The sequence below is a fragment of the Telopea speciosissima genome, chromosome 3 (assembly GCF_018873765.1).
Source record: "Telopea speciosissima isolate NSW1024214 ecotype Mountain lineage chromosome 3, Tspe_v1, whole genome shotgun sequence".
Taxonomy (NCBI): Eukaryota; Viridiplantae; Streptophyta; class Magnoliopsida; order Proteales; family Proteaceae; genus Telopea; species Telopea speciosissima.
This window is the reverse complement of record NC_057918.1, coordinates 16032689-16055984: the sequence shown is the minus strand read 5'-3', so window position 1 is coordinate 16055984 and position 23296 is coordinate 16032689. Positions and strand designations below refer to the sequence as shown.

At 40.0% G+C, this 23296-nt stretch overlaps 1 protein-coding gene across 2 annotated transcripts; it reads left to right on the top strand.

Annotated features, from left to right (window-relative positions):
- The first annotated feature begins 898 nt into the window (after nucleotides 1–898).
- LOC122655844 lies at nucleotides 899–16883 on the top strand. Of its 2 annotated transcripts, none has more exons than XM_043850207.1 (3): nucleotides 899–1162; nucleotides 14531–14834; nucleotides 16018–16883. In XM_043850207.1, the coding sequence occupies exons 1-3, from the start codon at nucleotides 946–948 to the stop codon at nucleotides 16610–16612; spliced, it is 1116 nt and encodes a 371-aa protein (XP_043706142.1). In that variant the 5' UTR covers nucleotides 899–945; the 3' UTR covers nucleotides 16613–16883. The 2 variants fall into 2 exon arrangements, with proteins under 2 accessions (XP_043706142.1, XP_043706143.1); XM_043850208.1 differs by having other exon boundaries at nucleotides 12669–14834.
- The last annotated feature ends 6413 nt before the right edge of the window (nucleotides 16884–23296 follow it).

The following is a 23296-nucleotide window of genomic DNA, read 5'->3' as shown; positions in this document are numbered from 1 at the left end:
CCAAACATCCGCCCCCCAAATGATTGCCCCATCCCCTACAAAATGAAAAATTCCCTTGTCAATGCCCATTGCGCATCCCTCATTGACCTTGTGTGGTGCCAAGGTTTTAAATATCGATTTCGAGGTAGGTTTCGACCAACCGGAAATCAGAGATTCCTAGGTTTCAATTGAAACTAGATTGAAATCTAGTACTTTTCTAGGCAAAACTCGACATATTATGTGTTGTCAAACTGAAGCAGGTTTCCATTCTCACACGTGAACGTGTGAGAATGGGTTCCAGCCATCCATATGACATCTTCATGGTGGGATTGACACATAGTGGATGCCATCTGGAAGGCTAAAATCCATTCTCGTACGAGAATGGGATCCCAATTCGTCAAAACTTGTAGAAAGCTATCAAAGTTGATTGAAATTAGGGAATCAAAATTGATCGAAACTTTAGTATTTTTCAATTGGAACTTTTCAAATGTGTGAATATGGTCAAAACCAGTAGAATTCAGAGTTATACCAAGTTTTGTTTGGATTTCTTGGAAAATTGAGATTTAGAACCATGGCTAGTGCAGGCCACGTGACCAGGCATCTTTCTTTTTTCTATTGTATTTAAGAGGAAAAAGTTTCTTAAGCCAACGTCGGTGTCAATCTATCTCCTTCTTAAGTAAAATGACATTGCTGCCCTTCAATCCATGCCATTTTATCGCACCTTATTGGTTTGCTCCTCTACGCCACCTTAATCCCCATATTTATTAGGGAGAATGTCACAGGTTGCCCCAGACACATGGGGGTGGGCGCAATGATCACCCTACTCCTGAGTGACAGACCCATATGTCTAGGCGCAACCTGCACTCCGGCACAGAGAACATGAGCCCTATTTATTAATTCACCAATTCATTGTCATCGCATTACATCGAACCGGCGGTTAAACAGCAGGTGTGAGAGAGAGAGAGAATGGATCCACATTCACTGACACCAAAAAAAGAGAGGATGGATTCACGGGAGAGGGAACCGCCGGTGGCGGCGACGACGACGACGACGAAACAGCAACCTTACTTGAGCAGCCTGGTTGTGCGGCCCACTGAGAGCAGCGGTGGAGGTGGAGGAGGTAGCGACTACGAGTCTGGAGAAGTTCGCCATGATCCTCGTTCCGATCGATTCCCGGAATCAGGTTTCATTTCAGATTCTAGTATTCCTCGTCTTCAAATAAATGCAGTTAATTATCTGAATCATTGAAACAGCCCAGTTTTTCCATCGTGCAAATCAAAATCCTTGATAGGAGCCCGTGCTGACATGTTGGTCTTCCTCCCAAACCCTAGAAAAAACAAGCGTCTGTAAGACCATAACCATTTTGAACTATTCTATTCATATTAATGACTACATAATTTGTAAAAAAGAAAAAAATGGAAACAAATTATGAGCGCCCAGTTTCAGTCTTTGATGTTTGATGCAGTTAATTGACTTGTCTCGAAAGTTGAAACGTATATATGGATCCAGTTGGAGATTGCACTTCGAACATGTCATGGATATATATCATTCTGTGTAGTTACCTGGTGGGCTTTTGTTGTCTATATTGGTGGCAGATGCATTTACATGTTCTCTTTTGGTCGTCCATTTATATCCATTCGTGCAGATTGCTGTAATATCTGCAGATAGGTGCAATTTCTAGATACTTGTGGCATTCAGAAAATTTTCTACGGTTCCCAGGGTTATAACATTTTGTATTTCTCATTTATGTTGTGGGATTTATATTTGTAAACACACTGAGTGCTTTGTCATAGATTAAGTTTATGTTTGGTTTTATAGATGCCTCCCTACCTTTCATTCTATCTTCTTGGTTGATGTCTATATGTTTAGGCATTTGGTGAAATGATGGTAGTCAAAAAAACAATGCCTGCACAAAATGAAGTTGCTGGGTTGTAAAGTTTCACAATGCCTAAATTGAAACTTGAAATTTAAAAGGATTATGGAGGGATGTAAGAACATGGTTGTAGAAAGCTAAACAATAGTAATAGCATATTTGTCCAAAAAATGGAAAATTAATATGTGGCTCTCTACGGGAGTATAGTAAGAGTAAACGTCTGTAACAAGAGTGCAATTTCAGGGTGGATATATTAAGTTAGCTCTTCCCCTCCCGGCCTCCCCCCTCCCATGCTCTCTTTAAATCATGAGACTGTACATTGAAGACATCCAAAGGCAACCTCTGTACCGAAAAAAAGGTAGCCAAGATGACTCATTTTCATACAGCCCCCTTCGTTCTACAAAAAACAATGAATACTGTGCAACGACCCAGTGGAAACTTCCAGTTTTCAGATGCTGACAGGTATTCTACCAGTTTTTTCATGATTCAGCCAGAAGTTGAGTACCAAAAAAAAAAAAATGAACCAGATTTCTATTTAGAAATTAGGGCTGTGAATGGATAACACAGGCTCAGGTTTAGGGCCTCAGGTGTTTATCAGATGATCCAAGGGCTTTTCCTGACAAACCAGTGGCTGAGAAGCTTTGATGGTTATGAATTTCCAGAAGCGTGTAAGGAAGGGAGATTGATGGGGGAGGGAATGAAGGGACAGGAGATAGACACTAGGCCATCCAAGAGAGAGACACATGGGTAGGAGGGAGAGAGGAGAAGAGGGAGACAAATTGGGAGAGAAGGATCCAGATCAATGCAGAGAGGAGGCGAAAGAAAGAATAATAGAAGAAGAAAGAGAAGAGATAGGGGGCTATTCTGGGCATGTGAACAGTACCTGGGAATAGTAATGTGAAGTTTTGAATAGTTGATTTACAAGAAGGGAGGAGAGAGGAGAAGAGAGGGATAGGAGAGAAGGGTTCCTACATCCCTCAAATTTCACTTGAAAATATTTTCTTTATTAACTATTGATTATGTGGCGTTACATATAGTTATAAAACCCTAAAGAATAGAATCCTTCTAATATATAGTTTTCCTAAAATAAGTAAACTAACTAAGATAATACTATTAGGACTCTTAACTAGCTAAACTAGTAAAACTCCCAAAACAAAAACTAAATCTAATAGGACTCTTCTATACTTATCTATGAGGAATGGGCACTGTTAGTTTTGTATATCAACTACTATTTCATAAATACCAAACTAATCTTTAATGGGCCCCACCATTAATTACTTATTTTTGTGCACCCCTTAGACCCCTACTTTTGGGCATTATGATGCAGCCCATTACAAATAAAACCCATAGATATTAACATAAGGCCAATTTTGGACAGGTCCAGTATTATTCCCCTTCAATTAAAAAAAACTCGTTCTCCAGTTTTGAAGTAGAGGAGCATCTTCAACGAATACTCAACAACCATCTGCCCTGGCCCAATGAAGTTGATGATCAGACCACGATTCAATGGTACAAAATCAGCGACAAGAAGTCCTTTGTTGAAGACAACTTGGAAACACGAATTTCGACTAGTTCAATAAAAAAATTCAACCAATTTATGGTCCTCTATGGGTTGCATTTCAATGACAACCGGTGTGATTTTGTCCTCCATTGGCAGCTTGTGTTTTTGCTCTTCCACCCGCTATTCAACGCATGATATCAGCTTGTCAAGAGGAGCTTCCGAACAATTGAATGAGGGCAGGCTTGAGTTTGTAGTTGCTCAAGTTGTCATTGAGACTCATTAAGATTTTCATTAACCTTTTGCTAGTTCTTTTACAGTACCTGAAGTTCTTGAAAGAAAGCAAATCTCTCGGGATCCATGGTATGTACAGCTGGATTTAGGTCAGCTAGGGTAGGCTTTGATAGATTGATACCAAAATTGACGCAGCCGGCCAACCTAGATTTCAGATTAGAAAATAAAGATCAGATTAATTACTCCACAGGCTCAGATCTGAATTATTTTCCTGCTAAAACAAGGTTGAACAGGCTTGCTAGTTTGTTGATTTCAGCAGCCTGCAATGGGAAAAAGAAAGAATAAGGGAGGGAGAAAGAGAAGAGAGAGGGGTTTTCCTGGTATTGTGAATAGTGCCTGGAATAGTAACATGAATGGTGACTTTAGAAGAAAAGAGGAGAGAGAAGAAGAGGGGGACAGGAGAGAAGAGTTCTCTCAACGCCCAATTTTGAAGAAAAATATCTTTTTCATTAACTACCGATTGGGGGGGGGGGTGCTACATTAATTTAAAGAACAAAAACTAATAAAAAGATTCCTCCATATATCTAATTTCCTAAAATAAGTAAACTAACTTCGAAAAATACTATTATGACTCTTAACTACCTAAACTACTCTCAACTCAACTCCTCTGCCTTATCCAGTTATCCCAACAAAATTGGGTTGGCTTAACTAGCTAAACTACTAAAACTTTCAAAATAGAAAGTAAATCTTATGGGACTCTTCTAGTTTTATCTATGACAGCTAAGGAATGGGTTCCATATGATACTAAACTAATCTTTTAATGGGTCTCATTATTATTTAAGGAGTAAATTACTGAGAGCTCCCTTGAACTTTACCCTAATTACAAGCACTTACTAATGTAGTCCTAGATGGAGGATAGATCCACTAGGAGCCAAATATCCAAGACCTGCTGAATGGCTAACTCAATGGAGCAGATTTGATGTAAAGTAGGGCAATTCTAGGGTTATGGTTAGGGAATGGGGTAACTCTTATATGATAATAATGGGCAGGGTTTAGGGAGTTTAATAAACTAGGTTTGGTTAGGTTTAGATAAAGATTTGAAATTTCAGAATTTTGGGGTTAGGGATTCGGGTTTTGGGTTTTAGAACTTAGGCTGAAACTAGGGTGGGATTTTAAGGCTGGGGCTTTGGTCGAGTGTTAGGAATGATGAGAAGGGTATTCGGTTGAAGTTTGAGGTGATTTGGATGGCTAAATAATGCTGGACAGGTTTTAGGGTTTCTTAGGGTTTCACAGAGACGAGGTAAACTGGGGTTGGAGTGGGAGAATGGGGCTGCAAGTTGGATCGAGTGGAAGGGAGGCTGTGAAAGAGTTATGTTTGAAATTTAGAAGGATTTGGTTGGTGGGATAGGTCTGGGCAGAAACTAGAACACTTAGGGTTTTGTGGATTGATTGAAGCTAATGGAGGGAATGGTATGGCAGATCGGCTGGACTGGATTGAGTCTTCAATGGAGGCAGCAGCTCTGTGATAGAAGGATAGAACCACCTTTCAGCTGTAGAGGATCCTCCCAGCCGTCACGACATAAGGAGTCAACCGGATTCCACTGATCCCTTTCCATCTTGATAGAACCACAAGGATGCACACTCACATAGAGCAAAGGAGCAGCAACAATGGCAGCCAACAAATCTGTTTTTTTTTTTTCTTTCAAATATTCAACTGTGTGGGAGCCTCCCATGATTTAACTTTATTTATAATAATAGGCCAAAGGCCAAAACCTAGTACAATTTAAACACATCCTTCAAAAATCGTGGAAAGGTGTTGCTAAACATAAAATAACTTAAAACTTAAAGTAAAAGACCTAATTGACCCTACTAACTTGAACTAAAAGACACTTAAATTGAACCAATTGAACCAATTGGATGCAACCAATTTGAACCGGTTCAATTAAAAAACAGAAAAGTAAACTAAGAATGGAATGGAAAAAGACTAGAATGCAAACCTAAGCTATGGCTCCCAAACTAAGCCCTAATTTCTGGACTTTTTTTTTTTCTTCTTCTTCCTACGGATGTGGGCACTTGGTGCTGCATCAGCTCTCCCCGACTTAAAAGCATTCATCTCCGATAAATGGTTAAAGGTCATGGAATGATCATCCAAATCAAGGTCAAGCTTCTTCAAATCATCCTTGGCAGATGGCTCGAACTTGTAGGCGGACAGCAGCTCTTTAATGGGTGGGGAAGGCTGGAATTCTGTCTGGGTAGCAGCCTCTTGAAGCAGCATATGAATACCTCTTGTATCATTACCCTCATCTTCAAAGTAAGCAGCCACATCATCATCATCATCGGCAGGATAAGCGTCGAAGCCCTTTTCTTCATCATCATCGTGGGTTTCTTCCTTGGCAGCCACATTGATGTTCTTCCTCTTGTTTGGCAGTCCTTAGCAATATGTCCCTTGTCTTGACAGTAGAAACAAGTGAAGGGTTCATTACGTCCCATAGGAGCTTTGCCCTTATCATCAACACGTGGGGGAGCAGCAGGGCGAGAGGTGCTGCCTATAGAGGGACCCTGTCATGAGGTGCTAGTGTTGATGTAGGCCGGCTTGGAAGTAAAACCCGACTGTTTGCTTGAAGCTAGTAGCTCCTGTGCTTTCAAGGCCTTGTCAAAGCAATCTCGAATGTCTGTAACTTTGACCACCCCAATGGCCCTGTTGATCTTAGTTGTCAAACCCAACCTGAACCGGGAAAGCATCTGGATGCCCTCCTCTCTAATACCAGTGCGAGAAGAGAGTGCATCGAATTTCTTCTTGTACTCAGATATAGTCATGGTCCCTTTGCATAGGGAGTTGAATGGATCCTGTAGCTAAGACCTGAAGTGCCTTGTCAAGTACTTCTTACTCAGGTCGTACTTCATGTCTTCCCAAGTGCGTGATGCTGTTCCATTAAAGTCCATCTCCCTTTTAGTGGTCCTCCACCACTCACGTGCTGGTCCAACAAGTTTTGTATGGACTAACTTCATCTTCCTCTCTTCAGATAGATCCTACCAGTCATTTAGTCAAAATAATCATCTAGGGAAGCAAGCCAGTCATAAAATACCAGAGGGTCATGATCTCCATCGAATTCTTTCAGTTCAAGCTTCACCTTCTGATTGTCACTGTGGCATCGATTAGGACCTTGATCTCCAGTGAAGTAGGATCTCATGTACTCCTCAAAAGTAGGTTGGCGACCTCTATTTTTGTCCCGGTCTTCTCTATCTTTGTCTTTGTAACCTCTGTTTCGATCTCTGTATTCCCGGGAAGGCTCACAGGTACCTCTGCTTCTGCCTGATGATCTCTGTAATGATATTTGTCATGTTTGTCATCTTTGTCATCTCTGAGTCCATTTCTGTGATCTCTGTGATCTCTGTGACCATCTCTGTAATCTTCATCTCTGTTAGGTAGTCTTTGTACCACTGGATTGACTTGATACCTATCTTCTTCTTGAGGAATGTTGCTGTCCCTGTGAGGGGTATTCCTCTGTTCTTCTAAACACAACACCTTATCGGTAATAAGGTCCTGTTTAGCTTGCATAGCTTGCTAATCTGCCGATAGCTTTCTAAGCATCTCCATGATTGCAGCCATGGGATTGGGTGGCAGATTTGCATTCAACACTTGATTGCCATGCTCATCCATGGCTCTGATACCACTTAATGTAGTCCGAGATGGAGGATAGATCCACTAGGAGCCAAATATCCAAGACCTGCTGAATGGCTAACTCGATGGGGCAGATTTTGCAGACCAAAAAATGAGTCCTGCCTTGAAATTGTTGTAAAGGTGCCTATTGCAATGCTTGTGGACTTGTGGTAAGCATCTGGGTAGATTTTTACAATGGCCTCTGAAAGACCCTACCAAACACATGCAAACAAAAAATTAGTCATATAGTTGCATATAATTTACAAAAAAAAAATGGATATAGCATAATATTCACTATACCTTTTGTTTGTATGACATTAAAGTCAGGGGCCAATCATCTGTGGCCATTCGAATCATAGTTGTCATGGCGTCGCCATGGCGCCGCCATGGTGTCCTGGCGATGGAGAAGGTTGCATGGCGACCTACGCCATGGCGTCCCTCTTTGATTTCTTCTTCCTGTCTCTCTTTCCCTCTTCGATTTCTTCTTCCCTCTTCGATTTCTTCTTCGATTTCTTCTTTCCCTCTTCAATTTCTTTCGATTTCTTCTTTCCCTCTTCGATTTCTGAATTTTCTTCTTAAAACTTGAGAAACAATAGAGAAAAAATAAAACATGGCTTGAGTATACATCTATTAAAACATTAAAAATAGAGAAAATAAAAAATAAAACATGGTCGACATGCTCGCCATGGCAGGCGACATGTCGATATATCGACGTGACACCCCTCCACCGACTTGGATCGCCGTGACGCCGTGACAACTATGGTTCGAATAAAAGCATATCAATGGTAATAGAAAAAACATCCAACTATCCTTGCATTCAACCTCAACTACACCAAAGACTACAGGAAACAACCCATTGTTCCTATCAAGTGATATGGCAGCCAACAACGCATGTCCATACTTGCCCTTAAGGTGGCAACCATCTAGTCATATAAATGGCCAACACCCCTTCAAGAATCCATTCTTACAAGCTTCAAAACAAACAAACAGTCTTTTAACCACAGGATTCACTGCCAAATCATTTCTCTCATAATACTGTAACTTAAGCATACTGCCATGGTTTTTCTCCCTAACCAACTCACCATATTTAGGCAACTGTGCATAAGACTTTGCATGGCTACCCTCATTCTCTTCCTTTGCAATCGTACGGGCCCTGTACAATTGCATCGGGTGTGGCTTAGTACCATACTTCTCATTCAAAACAACGTACATGCTCTCAATTTCATTTCAGGGTCTGCCCTAAGCCTATCAGCAAGTTTCCTTGCTATCTATGTGGACGTTGCATTAGGGTTTCTTGAAACTTTGACACATGTGTACACAAGGTTATATGACTTGATCACATAAGTGACTCCATCCTCAATAGGTAGAGAATGGATTCTCCATGTACAACCATCAACAACACAAACAACAGTGACCCTAGCCTTCTCATTTTTTATTCTTAAATTATCAAAACCCTCCTGAATGAAAAAATCTTGAAGGTTAGCCTTGAATTCATTCACATCCCCAAATGCTAATCTCATCTCCAACTTTACTTTCTTATCATCATCAATGTCATATTTTTTGGAATACATTTCGTGATACTCATCAGAATTGTAATCTGACAAATTATCATTACTCCCCATTTTCCTCCACTTCATTATTATTATCTCAATCCTCATCACAATCACCAGAGTTTTCACTTCCATCATCCCCTTCATCTTTCCATTCATCGTCATTTGATGAGTCATCAAATTGGAAAGTTTCATCAACAGTGGCAGCACTCCTGCTAGTAGCCCTTACAACACCTGAACTCCTACCACTTCCCCCAATAGTGGCAGCACTCTTACTAGCAGCCATTGCATCATCAGAATGCAAACCACTTCCACCAACAGTGGCAGCAATCCTACTAGCAGCCCTACATCATCTGAACCCCTAACATTTCCCCCAACAGTTGCAGCACTCTTAGTAGCAGCCCTTGCATCATCACAATGCAAACCACTTCCACCAACAGTGGCAGTACTCCTACTAGCAGTCCCTAGATCATCTGAACCCCTACCACTTCCACCAACAGTGGCAGCACTCCTACTAACAGCTCTTACATGATCTGAACCCCTAGTACTTACCCCAACAGTGGCAGCACTCCTACTAGCAGCCCTTACATTAGTAGTACCCCTAACAGTAGAATTGCTCTTACCAGAAGCCATACCAGTAGCAGCACTCCTCCTAACAGTGGCTTTTGCAATGCTACCAGTAGCAACACCGTTTTAACATCAACAACACTCTCACCAACAGAACCAAATTCAAATTTCTTGCCTACCCCTTTTATTATCTCTACCAACCACTGAGTTAGGGAAGCCGTTGATGGTATAAACAGTTGTTGGATGATCACATACTTCAACATTATACACACGGTAGTTTAATGGCATTCACTTGATCATGCATAGAAAACAACTTCATCACAACATCATCAGACTTCTTCTCCCTCTCCTCAATTCTACCAGGGAATACACATTTAACCGAGAATCCCAGGGTTCTTCCTTCCGGGATATGGTTTAGGACTGAGTTGGAGACATCATAAACCTTGTTCAGGTAGCTGTACTTGTCTGGGTCTACCAATTTCTGGACCGTACACCCATAGAAATTGTATACAATTGTGTATGTCCATTGTTTATACAAGTCTTGAAGGGGGGCTGCCCTGCAATGGTTTACAATGTTAATTTACTCTGTTAATTTTTGTTAGGAAATAAAACCTAAGATTTCAAGTCATCTCCCTCTTTCTTCGTAGGCATTTTGGTTCCAATTCCTCACTGAAACCCTAGAAGTGACTAAACCCTAGAAATTACAACCCCTAAAAATAACTACGTACCTTACAATGCAGCAAAAAATTAGTTTAGGAGAACCAAAATGATAATTTCAAATCATTTAGAATAAGGTTGCGTAATGAGGGAGAAGAGAGAGAAGCGAGGGAACGAATTTGCACAATCAAAGGGAGAGGAGAGGATAATGGAGTGAAGGGATTAACTTACCTACGGGAGGAGTTACAAGTCATCGGGGATGAGTTGCAGCTCCTCAAGGGATTCCGCGATGAAGTTCTCCGCAATGTCGAGCAAGGGAGGCCAATGCAATTAGGATAATGTAAGATAAGGGCAAAAAGGTATGTTTACCCCTCCATTAAGGGTAGCTTTGTCAATTAAATATTTAGGTCAATATGATGTCATCAACTAACAGTAAAAAGATCAAACGGGGTGGGGGCTGACTGTAACAACTTCTGAGAATTAGGGGAAGGGGGTTGTAATTGTTGAAAATACAGGGGAAGTGATTGTAATTAGGGCAAACTTCAAGGGAGGTGTTATTAATATACTCTTAATTAAAATGCTTATTTTTGTGCACCCTTTGGATTCCTGCTTCTGGGCCTTATAATGCAGTTCAACAACAACAACAACAAACTCAGCCTGATCCCAACTTTATGGGGTCGGCTACATGGATGATGGATCCAAACAAAACAAAGTAGGGAAAACTGAGGTCTAAACAAAAAAGGGGAATGAAGAGATGGGAAAAGAGGGATGGGGAATGAGATGAGAAATGGAAAATGGAAAATGACAAATGAAAGAAGAAAGTAAGATGAGAGAGGCACAGCCCAGCAAGTCAGGAGAATCTCAGCTAAATATGGTCTGCTACATGGATCCTGGCCCGTCAATAGGCTCTATCCAAGGTCATACTTGGTACAAGACCTAGAGTATGCATTTCCTTCCTCACAACTTCTCCTATGGCCATTTTAGGTTTGCCCCTAGCTCTTTTAGCTCCTTCAATCGAAATCATATCACTCCTCCTTACTGGGGCGTCCCTAGGCTTCCGTTGAACATGACCATACCACCTCAAATGACTCTCTTGGAGCTTGTCATTGATCGGGGCTACTCCCAAGCCAGCTCTAATACGTTCATTTTGTACTTTATCCTTCCTAGTTTTTTTACACAGCCATCGTAACATCCTCATCTCTGCTACACATAGCTTCTCAATATGACACTTCTTAACTGCCCAACATTCTGCTCCACCTTATAATGCAGTTCATTACAAATGAAAGTAAAAGCATTAAAAGCCCATATCCCAGAGGTATTAAAATCGAACCAATAGTCCTACATTAGAGAGCCTCCTCTGTAACATTCTTTCACTAAAATTCTTAATTTCTTCTTCAACTGATCAATACATGTGTGCAAGGATGTTTAAAGTCCAAAACAGAATCCTCCTGATATCTTTCTAAAATAACTAAACTAATTTAGAAACTAGTATTAAGACTCCTCTAGAGACATGCTTGCTTAACAATACTTAGCTAATAGCCATGAAGAGGGCCCCACAAAATCTCCACACCAATTTTTTTTTATAAAACCTTCTAATAGCTAATGTGCCCCACTACTATTCCTGTAGACAAAAAGAGGAGACTCGAAAACAATTTAGAACTATCCTACATACCTAATTTTACATTATTACAATACAATTAAGATACAAAATACAAACCAAAGGCCCAAAATAAAATATCAAGCCACATCCAATGGTGGTGATCACACTCCCACAGACTCTCAAAAAACTTCAGCCAAGGTTGTTAGTTTCCCATTTTTTCTCTATACCATTGCTTGTGGAAAGATGATAATTCCATATTCTTATGCTCCATATCATCTCGAGTTTGTAACCGTCAAAGCAGTTTAAATTTTCTTGCTTTGAATACAGAATGTTAAAATATTTTACTTTCAGGGAAAAGTGCCAGACTGGAGTTTTTCCCAATCCAGATCTGTTGGTCTTGGTGCTTCACAGTCCATTTTTGCTAATAGAGAATAAAATATAATTTAAAAACCAGAAAAAGAGCTTTGTAGGTTTTTAATTATAATGCAACATGGTAGTCTTTTTTATCTGAAGGTAAAACAACCATTGATATGCTTCTGTCACAAGAAAGATGGACCTTGACCAAGCTTGAAGGTAAATCATCTATGAAATTGTAATGGCTGCTGGGCTCCAAGAATGCACCCAAATCTGCTTGTTTGGTGCACCTACTCCAAGAAGGTTTGTGCAGATCAGTTGATGGTGTTTGGGTTTTCCACATGCTGCTGCTACCCAGAGCTTTCTAGCCTGGTTTATGGTTTCTGCCCATTTGTAGCTGTAAAATGGTTCCCAGTATTTGTTCCTCACCACCTTACTCTGTCTGTCCCTGTCATACATCTGTTACGTAGGGTCATAATTAGAAAATATTTCTTCAAAATCATGCTTATACTTCTACAAGATCACGTGTTTGTTCCAAAATATCTTCTGATGAATCTATGTTGTTACATTATATGGTGCTTGTGCATAAAATGTGTTTTCCATGCCATTTGTTGCATGTTGAGTATGTGGGTCTACTATACCTCTTACTGTGGAGGATTTCAAATTGAGAAAGAACTTTGGTGTTGTGTTTACAGCTTTCAAAGTTGCTTGGTCAAGAACTTGGATATTGGGTAAAGCATATTTGTATGAGTGCAGGGCTGGAAATTTGGTTTGGGGAAAATTTTTGGATTTTGGAGAATGCATATATTGTTGGGATATGAATTTTGGTTGAGCTTGTGGGTGGTAAGTTAAATCACATCTACATGTCAGTAAATTTGGTGTCCAGAAGTCATGGACAGGATGTTTTGGTTGGAGTGATGAAAGAATTGTCTTTGGCATGGGTTTCAATCAAAGCTTAGCTACTAATACCCAGTTCAATTTTGTGAATGTGGGAGAACTTCATGCTTTCATTAAATGGTTACCAAGGGGGAGATGGGACTTTGGTCATAACTTTCTTGTGTTTTTAACTGCCAGTAGTATTGACATATTTCAAGTTTATCACAATACGAATGACGTTATAGGAGTGTTATAGAGGGTACACCCAAATTGTTTTCTTTGGAGGCTGGTATTGGTTGTTGCTAGATGAGATTGTGGTTGGCATTGGATTTTGGGAGTTGGATTTTCTGAATCCTATGATTGCTTCAAATTTTAGAATTTCATGTAGTTGGAATCCTTTTAGTGAATCCCTGTTTAAAATTTGTGGAGTTGGTAAATGTTTTTGTGATGCCCAGTGATTTGCTTGAGATCTATAGGATTTACTATCATTTTTGGATGGTTAACTGGAACTTAACGTGGAGTACTACTTTCTTGGAGTTATTTGAATGGTTAGATGGTTTCAGCATTCAGTGCATGATTTTTGTTACTGTTTCCAGTTATACGGGTTGTTGAGTTATTATCAACACTTTGGCACCTATTATATACGAAGTAATTTGGAGGTTGCTGAATGATAAATAGAGCAGTGTTTGGGAAGATGTTGGTTGAAGGCATTCTTCTGATGGCTTGGTTTTTCGTTTCTTCCTGGTTTATCTCTAGTGACAGGAGGTAGTAAGGAGTTATATTTGGGATGTATGCTTACATGGACCTCACCTACTAGTCTCTTGGATCATGGTGTACAACAAATTTTGGATGGAAATGTCTTTGAAGTTGTTACTAGGTAGTCTATATTTTGCCTACCCAAATGACTTCTTCTCACAAGATGTTGAGATGGTTTCTGAAAAAACAGGCTGATTGTTGTCAGTGAGTTGTTGAATCAGGTGGCTATCTCTGGTTGCTACTTTCCATTTGGTGATTGATTTCCGTATGGGTTCTCTTGTTGGTTTCCTGGTTTGACCGGCACTTACTTTTCCTGAATGAGATACTCCAGACATTATTTCTGGGGTCATTTTATTGGGCATAGGTCCTCACAGAATTTTAGGTATTGGTATCTATTTTTCCTCAATTATCTGCATTTGGCAGATTTGGATGAAATGTGGTCTTCTACTTGAACACAAGGGGTCTGATTAAGTATTGGTTGCTTCAGATTCATGATTTTGGCTTAATATTTGCAGATAATAGGCTCTAAAACTTCTTAACCATATACTGGTACATCAATAGAAGATACAGATCATGCACATAGTATGTTGAACTTGTTCTATAGTTGGGGATTGTGGCCTTCCATTACCATGGTGGGTATTGCTTGTAACTACGGTCATTACTTATACATCAGTTAGTTGCCTCCAGAGTGAACGACTGGCAGGTATCTTGTGAGAATGTTACAATCTTCTGCACTAAATCTTGTGTTTGTTCTACTCATAAATCTATATGGAGGGAGGCCACGGATGCAGGAAGCCGTCGTTCAAAGTTACTTGGTTGTTGGCATTTTGTGGATCAACAATCTTGGGCTTACAATGTAGTTCCTCTCTAATTTTCACTGGGCTCATAATTGCTTACCTTTGGACCTCACTCGTCTCCTTTTCAGGATATGGGTTGCGTGCAGGTTCTGGTTCTCCTTTGCGCCATAGAAAATTTGATCGTTATTATGGTTCTGATTTTGATCGTCCAGCTGGGTCGCAACGAGGTCGTGGATTTAGGGGGGGAAGGGGTCATGGCAGATTTCAAGATTATTCACCTCCTTATGGCCGAGGAAGGAGCAGTGGCAGGTCCTATGCAAGAGGTTTTGAAGAACCTGGATTTGGTACTCCCCCCTTCAGAGGTGAAGGCATCAACAGAAATAACCCAAATGTGTCTCCAAGAGAAGGAGATTGGATATGCCCAGATCCCTCGTAAGTCTGATTCACATTGATCTTTTTTAAATATTCTTTATTAGCTTACCTAATCATATGAGTTTCTTATCCACTGTGACTGCATTTTCTAGTTGCTATTATCATCATCACCACCATTATTGTTTATTTATAGTATTAATTTAATAGGAGGCTTGTGGATCTTCATTGTTGGTATTGCTTAAGGATGTCCTTGACAAATGGCATTATGGCAAGAATGGTCCTCTAGAACCCAAGACCTCCAGATTTGTATGATATGGTTTTTTTTTTTTCCCAGGGTGGGAATAACTTCGTTTTCGTCTTCTTGCATAATATGGATTCCAAACATTCATGTTTTAAATCCCTGGGATAGAGGTGGTAATGGTTTGGATTATGGGTGGATTTATCTGTGTGGGTGGGTTACCTTTGTGGTTTCCCTGTTCTGCAATTGGTGGAGGCCTGTAGGGAAGAAGGGGGTAGGTAACCTGAGAGGGGTCTCAGAGTTGCAGGGAGGGGACTAAATGACATAGGAAGAGAGTGGAGGGGGGGGGGGGTGGGGGGGGGAAAGAAGTTCACAAACACACCTAGCCACGCAAGCTCTTCCCAAACACAAACTCAATTTATTCTCAAATCTGTCTTTCTCGGTTACAAGCTGGTATTTTCAAGACGAAAATAGAAGACTCGAAAGACTCCTAACGTAACTCTAAGATTGAAATAGAACTTCACTCTATCTTGGACTACAGAAATAAAATTCCAACTCTAACTCTACCATGACTCCTTCAACGAAATTATAAAATAAATCAAAAAACTCCTAATGGACCCAGTTACAAGATAGTCCATTAAGTAAAATATCCTACTGAACTAAAACTCAAACTGGACCCGGTTCATCGCTGTCTGGGTTCCCAAATGGGTTTGGGTTGTTCCAAGGTAGTGCACCTGCATCAGCAATCCTACCCAAGTTACAGAGAAATGCTCTTTGAATACAATGTCCAATCTCGGTTGTGCAAATGCCTTTGTGCTCTTGCTCATTGTAACATATGCCTGCCAAAGCCCACCTGCTCTTAAGTTGGATTTAAGCTTGTCTGCCTGTCAGTATCTTTTATGGACATAATTTTCGTTGCGTTTTTCTTAATCATCGTATCTGTTAGTGTTTGTGTTATTTTCTCCATTAGACTTGCTGTCTCTCATCTTTTATATCCATTTTCAGTTGTGGGAACCTGAACTTTGCACGACGGGAATACTGCAACAAATGCAATAGACTTCGTTTTGGACCTGGTAGTAGTCCTAGAAGGAATTATCAGGGTCCAGTTCCACATGCTCCTCCACCACGCTTCTTTGGTCCACCAACGAATCGCTCTCCTGCTAGAGGCATGAATGGCTATAGGTCCCCACCACATGATTGGGGCAGAGATCGTCCTAGGATGTTTGATGCTGATCCACCTCACCTCAGGCATGGAGGAAGGTTTCCAGAGAATCAGATGCGGAGAGAGAGGCTAGATTACCCTGAGGAGGAAGAAGACTACAGGGCAAGGGACAAGTTTGATGGGCCTCTGCCTCTTGAATGGGGCCCTAGAGACCGTGGAAGGGAGAACTTTTTCCATGAAAGGAGAGGGTATGATGGGAGGAATGATCGACATCCACTGTCTCCACCACCGCCTCCATCTCATCGTGGCCGGTGGGGTCATGATTTGAGAGAGAGAAGCCGATCACCGATTAGGGTTGGACCTCCACCAAGGGATTTTAGGAGGGATCCATATATGGACAGAAGACTGGAAGGTCGACAGGATATGATTGAAGACTGAATAGGTGAACCATACTAGCTTGGTTTAGCCACTGGTAGCAAGGAAAGGTTCTAGTTCAAAGTTCAAAGTTCAAATTGCTGGTGTTTTTCCTTTGAAGAAGTTATTCTGGACTGAGAGAGGATATAGATCGAAGCTTGATAAATTAGAAGTTGGGGAAGTATAGATTTCTTGTTTTGTAGCAATCTGGTTTTCCAATGGTGGGATTCCAATGTGCACAGTTACTTTTTTTTGGAGACTTATTCGATTGGTACGTTTTTTATTCTTCTGCTCAGTGATTCATTTTATATGTTTTGAGATTTTACGTGAGCTTGTTTCTAGTCATGTTATGAGGATGCCATGGGGATCTTTAGATTTGTGTTTTAAGAATCTGGGGATGCTTACTCAAGAATTCAGGAGATGCTTATCGCAACCCTTAAGAAGACTAAGCGATCAAAGCATGTGGAGGGCAATGGTTGTCAGTTGTGACAACCATGAGTAGCCGCAAGTGATCAATTCACAGGAGAAGGTGCATGAAGTGTCGGAATTGTGTGAGTAAAATAAATGGACTCTTCCATGACACGATATGCCATCTCATTTATTTCTCCCTCGAAGTGAAAAGGATGTAAGGAGTTTTAACGCCGTTATGCTCCTGAACATTTGACAGTTTTTTTTGTGGTCTATTCTAATCTAAGAGGCGTGTGCAAGTTCTGCCCTCATTTAAAAAAAGGGTTTAAGAACGCTAACTGGTTGCTCTCGGGGATGGCTCCAACGCCTAGACATAGTAATCTCCTTGGAAATGTCCGTTTTGCCCCCACGGAAAATCCCATAGGGCAAGGCGGTTATGTGTCTAGGCGTTGGAGCCACGCCTAGAGTGCAAACGGTTAGTGTGCTTTTTCCCTTTAAAAAATGAAAGAGGTTCTATTGGCTGCCAGGGCAGGGTTTTGTGTCGATCTCTCTCACATAAAATACTTTGCTGCACTCTCATATACATTACTATTTTGTCGCACCTCATTGATGCATTGCCTATACCATTTGTGTCCATATCTCCTCACATGAAATGATTTCGTTGCAATCATGTACGTTACTATTTTGTCGCACCTCATTGGTGCCATCTTTAAAAAATGGGAAATTATGTCTATCACCCTTGTATTTCCAAACAATTACGTTTACCACCCCTAGAATGTTAAAAATTATGTCTGTATTCCTGAATGCCAACTCTGTTAGTACTATTTTGAAAAGATAATTTTACCCTTTCTTATTTGTTATTAAGGAAATTTATGTTTACCATCCTTGTGGTTTCAAACAATTACGTCTATCACCTCTGAATTTTTTTTTAAAAAATTCACAAAAAAAGGTGCTTTTACATATTTATCCCCATTTGTTTGAAACACCATCGACTCAAAAGGGAAAGTCGTCACCCACACATCTTCTGCAAAATCAAGCGTAGCACTTCCGCTAGAGTAGTAGGTGATCGCAAAATGGAAGGTCGTCGGCTCCCAAACCCTTGTCGCTCCAGATAATAGGGTATGCAACGGTAACAAGGTTGTATGGGGTGAGTTTAATAAGAAAGGGCAAAATTGTCTTTTCAAAATAAAACTAACAAAGCTAGCATTCAGGGGTACATATGTAATTTTAAAACTCCAAGGGTGGTAGACATAATTATTTGAAAACACAGGGATGGTATATGTAAATTCAAAAAATTAATTGAAGATGGTAACTTTCTTTTTCTTATTAATTTTTTTGGGTTCCATAATAAATAATTAAATAAAAGCACTTGCATCACATGATTTTTACCTATTTCATTACTTTTTTTTAATAAACTTTTGATTCCATGAAATGCAATCCAATATGAGGGTTCTATGGCTAGCTAACCCTGGTTCCTGAAAATTTTCTACTAGATCCTTCCAGAAACCCTGATTCATATTTTAGAGTAGGGAGGGAGGTAAATGTGATTTGGGGATGTATTCTCTGTCTGGGAGCGTGCCCCCTGCGCCAGCACGGGGAGAATAAGAGAGTGTGGGCAAGCATCAACAAGGGGCGGAAATTCTACCTTTCATAGGGGTGGGTTGGTCATTTTCTCCCCATGCTGTGTTTGGGCGCAGAAGCCATGCTCCCGGACAGAGTCTTTTTCCCAACTGATTTTTATCTCAGACTTTAGGTTGACCTGAATTTGACAGATTGGACTGAGGTTGGGTTAGTCAACACAGATATGACCTTGGGCTGGGGAAAACTTGGGCCTTGCCCACCCAACTTCCACAACAATATCTCCCATCTAGGTTGGGGGAGGAAAGCCCTTTAAATAGTTGGCCTAAGTTCCTTCTAGAATTGCTCTTTTAAGAATTTGTGGGCTTTACAACCACAAAATGGATGCGAAGAAACCCCTTGTAAAGGGGGTGGCCAATATTCAACATGGCAGCCCTAAGAGGGGTTGCAACTTTGCCCATGGCTAGTAACAACATGCCACCATGGTCTGCTATTCGCAACCTCTCCCCTCCCTTTTCTCCTTTCCTGAAAACATCAGCAGTAGTAGGAATGGTCGTGAACTGGACTCGGAATGGAAGGGAAGAAGTCTGGTTACATGTGCACTGTAAAAGCCAAAATTGTGAAAAAAAATTGAGAAAAGTATAATAGGAGAAATGTAAGCAGAGAGCATTTTCCCCAGCTATCCACCCAAAATTGAACTGAGAACAAGAGATAAACGAATCTATTATCAATCTAAAGTTCTAAAATCATAATAGGCCAATAGGCCAAATGTCTGCTAGTAGAGAGCATTATCTACAACTAAAACAATGCAATTATCACTGAGCAACAATCACTGCTTTTACATTTATCACTCGAAAGCATAGCAGCGAGCCACTTGAGTTGCTGCCCAAGATGAACAGGCCCTAACCATATCCAGTACGCATAGGCTTGATGACACACACACACCTAGCCAAACTGGTGTTACCTCTCCATGTCAGAAGTTGTAGCCCATAAAAAGGCTGCAATGCTTATCTCAAAAACAATGAGCATGAATAAGAAGAGAAGGAGGAAAACCTACAAAAAGAAGCCACAATGGCCATCACCCATAAACTTCGGCAAAAGAATGTTATTAAATCATTGTGCTGTTGACAAGTCTAGGTTCTGATACCAATTGATGGCAGCGCAAGTAAGACACTAATGATGTAGGGTAAATTTTTTTCAAGCAAGCAGACCTTGGCGTATACAAAATGTAATCTAATAACTGAGAGAGGAGATTACCTAAAACTAATTGATTGTGAGTTTCTCTAAAGGAATGCAACATTTTGAGAAAATCCCTGTTAAACTCCTTCTCCAATGACTGTAACCCAAGCTTGATGGTGAAGAGACTACACTTTAAATACAAAATTCTATTGTGTTGTTACGCAATTTGGGTATCAGTCTTAGTTTTTTAAACAAAAAACAATAATGGATATTACAATCTAATAGATACGATCACCTTAAGTGGTGCGATTCTAAAGGTAGTAATTAAATTATCTTTAATTACACAAAATGATAATGCTACAATGACATAACTTGAAAAGCCCCAATGGAAGAAAACTTTCATTACGTTTTTTCCTCCACACAACTAACATTCACAATGAACCTCGTAGGAATGAAATTGCATCACTGCCATAAACCATAATCTATTACACATTAATAAATGAGTATCATGACCAGTGATTGGACCCAAAGTTCGAAAATATTTTTCAAGAAGTATTATTTAATAAAATATAAATCTTTTTGCAAACTCTTTACAATACATGTATAAAGCCCTGGATTTTAACTAATCACTACCAAATGACTTATGCTCATTGGATAATCCCCCTAAAAGCCCCTAAAAGGGTAGTGGTAAGCATGTTGAGCGTCACCCCATTCACATTCATACTATGAACACCGAACAAACCGATATATAGCTATTCATGTTGATAAGCATTAATCAATACCAGAGATTTTTGTTCCCAAACACAACTAATGGTGAACCATTCAGAAGTCTCAACAAATCAACATCAACACACAAATATGTCCACATCTCTATTTTTATACAATCTCCATTAGGGAAAACATACAATGTGATAGTCTTAAAACAGACTACCCAATTTGGTTTATAATTTATTAGTAAGCCCAATTCTGTGTATAGTTATGAACTAGTAAATGGTAATTTTTAGTTGTTTGATATAATAGAAGCATAGATGGGTTAGATCTCGTTCTAACACAAACGACCCTCGAATCCACAAGGTAGAAGATAAGGGCGAAACTGGCAAATTTGAATATATTTCAAGATCAATATTACAAACCCTAAAGAGACCTTATATATAATAGGTCAAAGTAAAATTCAAAATTAAAAAAATACGACTAAATTCAAAATTCAAAAATAAAAAATTGCGCCCAGGCTTTGAAGCCCTGGACAACCTAGCAAACAAAGGGTTTTTCTAGTAGATGCCTTGGTCAACTTATAAATCATTGCGTATCATTTGCAAAAAGATATTTTAATGGTGAATCGGACGAGAAATGATAAACCCAGACAAGATATATTATGGACTTACTGAAACATGCCTTGTACACTTTTTTTTTTGGGAATGAAGGCGCGTCAGACTTCTGACTCCATTGTTCTAACATAGACAAGATATATTATGGACTTACTAAAACAGGTGAATATGTAGAGTAACAAGCCTATTCCCCACTCCATTGGCTCTTGGTTCTTGTTTCTCTTTACATATTGGTGAACCTCTTACAACTCTTACTTTTTCATAGTGTGTTTGGTGCTCTCCATTATGCAACGATGACACAACCTGAAATATCATTTGTTGTTAACCAAGTATGTCAATACATGCATGCCTCTACTTTTACTCATTTTGCAACTGTGAAGCATATTTTACGTTACTTGAAAGGTACTCTTACTTTGGGCATTCAGTTTCTATTATTAGTGAAACCTGATCTCAGTTCTAATCCAGAAAGTACTGTGATGATTCTTCGGTGGATTGTTTCACCTTCGAAACGCCCCAGAAGGGCCAAAAAAGGCATACATCAACGCCATGGGCGTTGTCCCCTTTAGAGTTTGTCGAGAGCTTCGATTTGATATGTATTTCGCCCTATTTTGTTCGGAACGGATTGGGTGGGTTTTGGGGTTAGGGTTTTCTTATATATTGTTGCTATCTCTTTTTGAGAGATGTAAGAGAGGGTTTGTATTTGCTTCATAGAAATAGTGGATTCGATCTGTTGCTCGGCCATGGATGTAGCCGTCCTTCTTGGGGGTAAACCACGTAAAATCTTGTTTTGTGCGTGTGATTTCTCTTTCCTTTTGCATTTCTTCTGCAAAATCGCCATTTTGCTGCATTGTTTTACTAACAGTTTCATCCTTCCAGCTGAGCTTTCTTGGATGCGGATTGGGATGGTGAACCTGATGATTGCCGCTCTACTTCTGGTATGTATATTTTTCTTGTCAATAATTTTTTCGTCTATGTTCTCTACGAAGCAAACTATGACATTCAAGAGCTGCACTAAAGCTGAGTATCGAAGTCTTTCTTTCACCACTGCTGATTTGGAGTGGGTGCAATCTCTTCTATTAGATTTTGGTTTTCTTTATTCAATCTTCACCTACACTGTTATGTGATAACTTGTCTTCCACCTATCTTGCTGCAAATATTGTTTTCCACCCTCGTACCCATCACATGGAAATTGATTCTCATCTTATTCGTGATCAGGTTGTTCGTGGTCAGCTTGTTGATCTTTTGTTGATATTGGGTTTCCTCCCCTTGTAGACCGGTTTATGAGGGTGAGTTCTTCCAATCGTAACATTGGTGCTTTCATTGACCTGTCCTTTGCGGTTGGCTACTTGGGAGGGGCGACCTGGTGTCAGAGTGCGAGCCGCTAGGAAAGGGCTACCTGCCGTTAGGAAAGGGTCCTGGAGCAGAGTGGAGCCGCCTAGAAAGAGCTACCTGATCCGGAGTGGGCCGACAAAGACATCGGCCATTAAAGGATGGGGTAATGTTATGTGCAATAGTTCCACATCGGTCCCATAAGGGATTCGATTCGTTGTTCGGTTTCATATTCAGTTTATCAAACATATTGAGAGAAGTTTTTGGTATTCTAGAATTTGTTCCATGGGTATTGGGGAGTACTACTGTAGTGTACAAGTACAAAATGTTCAAGAAAGCTTTGGGCATATTGAGTTTCCGTGTTGATCAGCCTGTGATATATAGAGTTATAAAGGACACAGGTAGCGAATGCATATAGTAAATTTGGTTTGGTTCTAGTCCAACGATGTCACCCTTGAAGCCCAAACGAGTGAAACCAAGAAAAGAGTCTTTATTTAAAAAAAAAATCGATCCGATTCTTCTTTGGTTCAATTTTAAACGGTCTGTTTCGATTATTTGTTTTGATTCTAAATTGACACTTTTACCCTAATACAAATTAACATTTTTTATTATTATTTAAAACACTGATTTTGTTGCTGATCCTAGGAATTGTTTGCAAAACCGATCCAACCGATCCAGATGTAAATCGGAATCGAAATTAAATGAGGCCGATTTGAACTCCGATTCAAATTCCTAAAACCTTGGAGCTTACAGAAACACTATTTTCTTATTTATGTGAACCACCTAGATTTTTTTTTTTTTTGGTAAATAAACCACCTAGATTCACTTTTAAGGTTTCAAAAGGTTTAAATTAATATTTGAATCACGTGGTTGAAAATCTAAGTGGGAC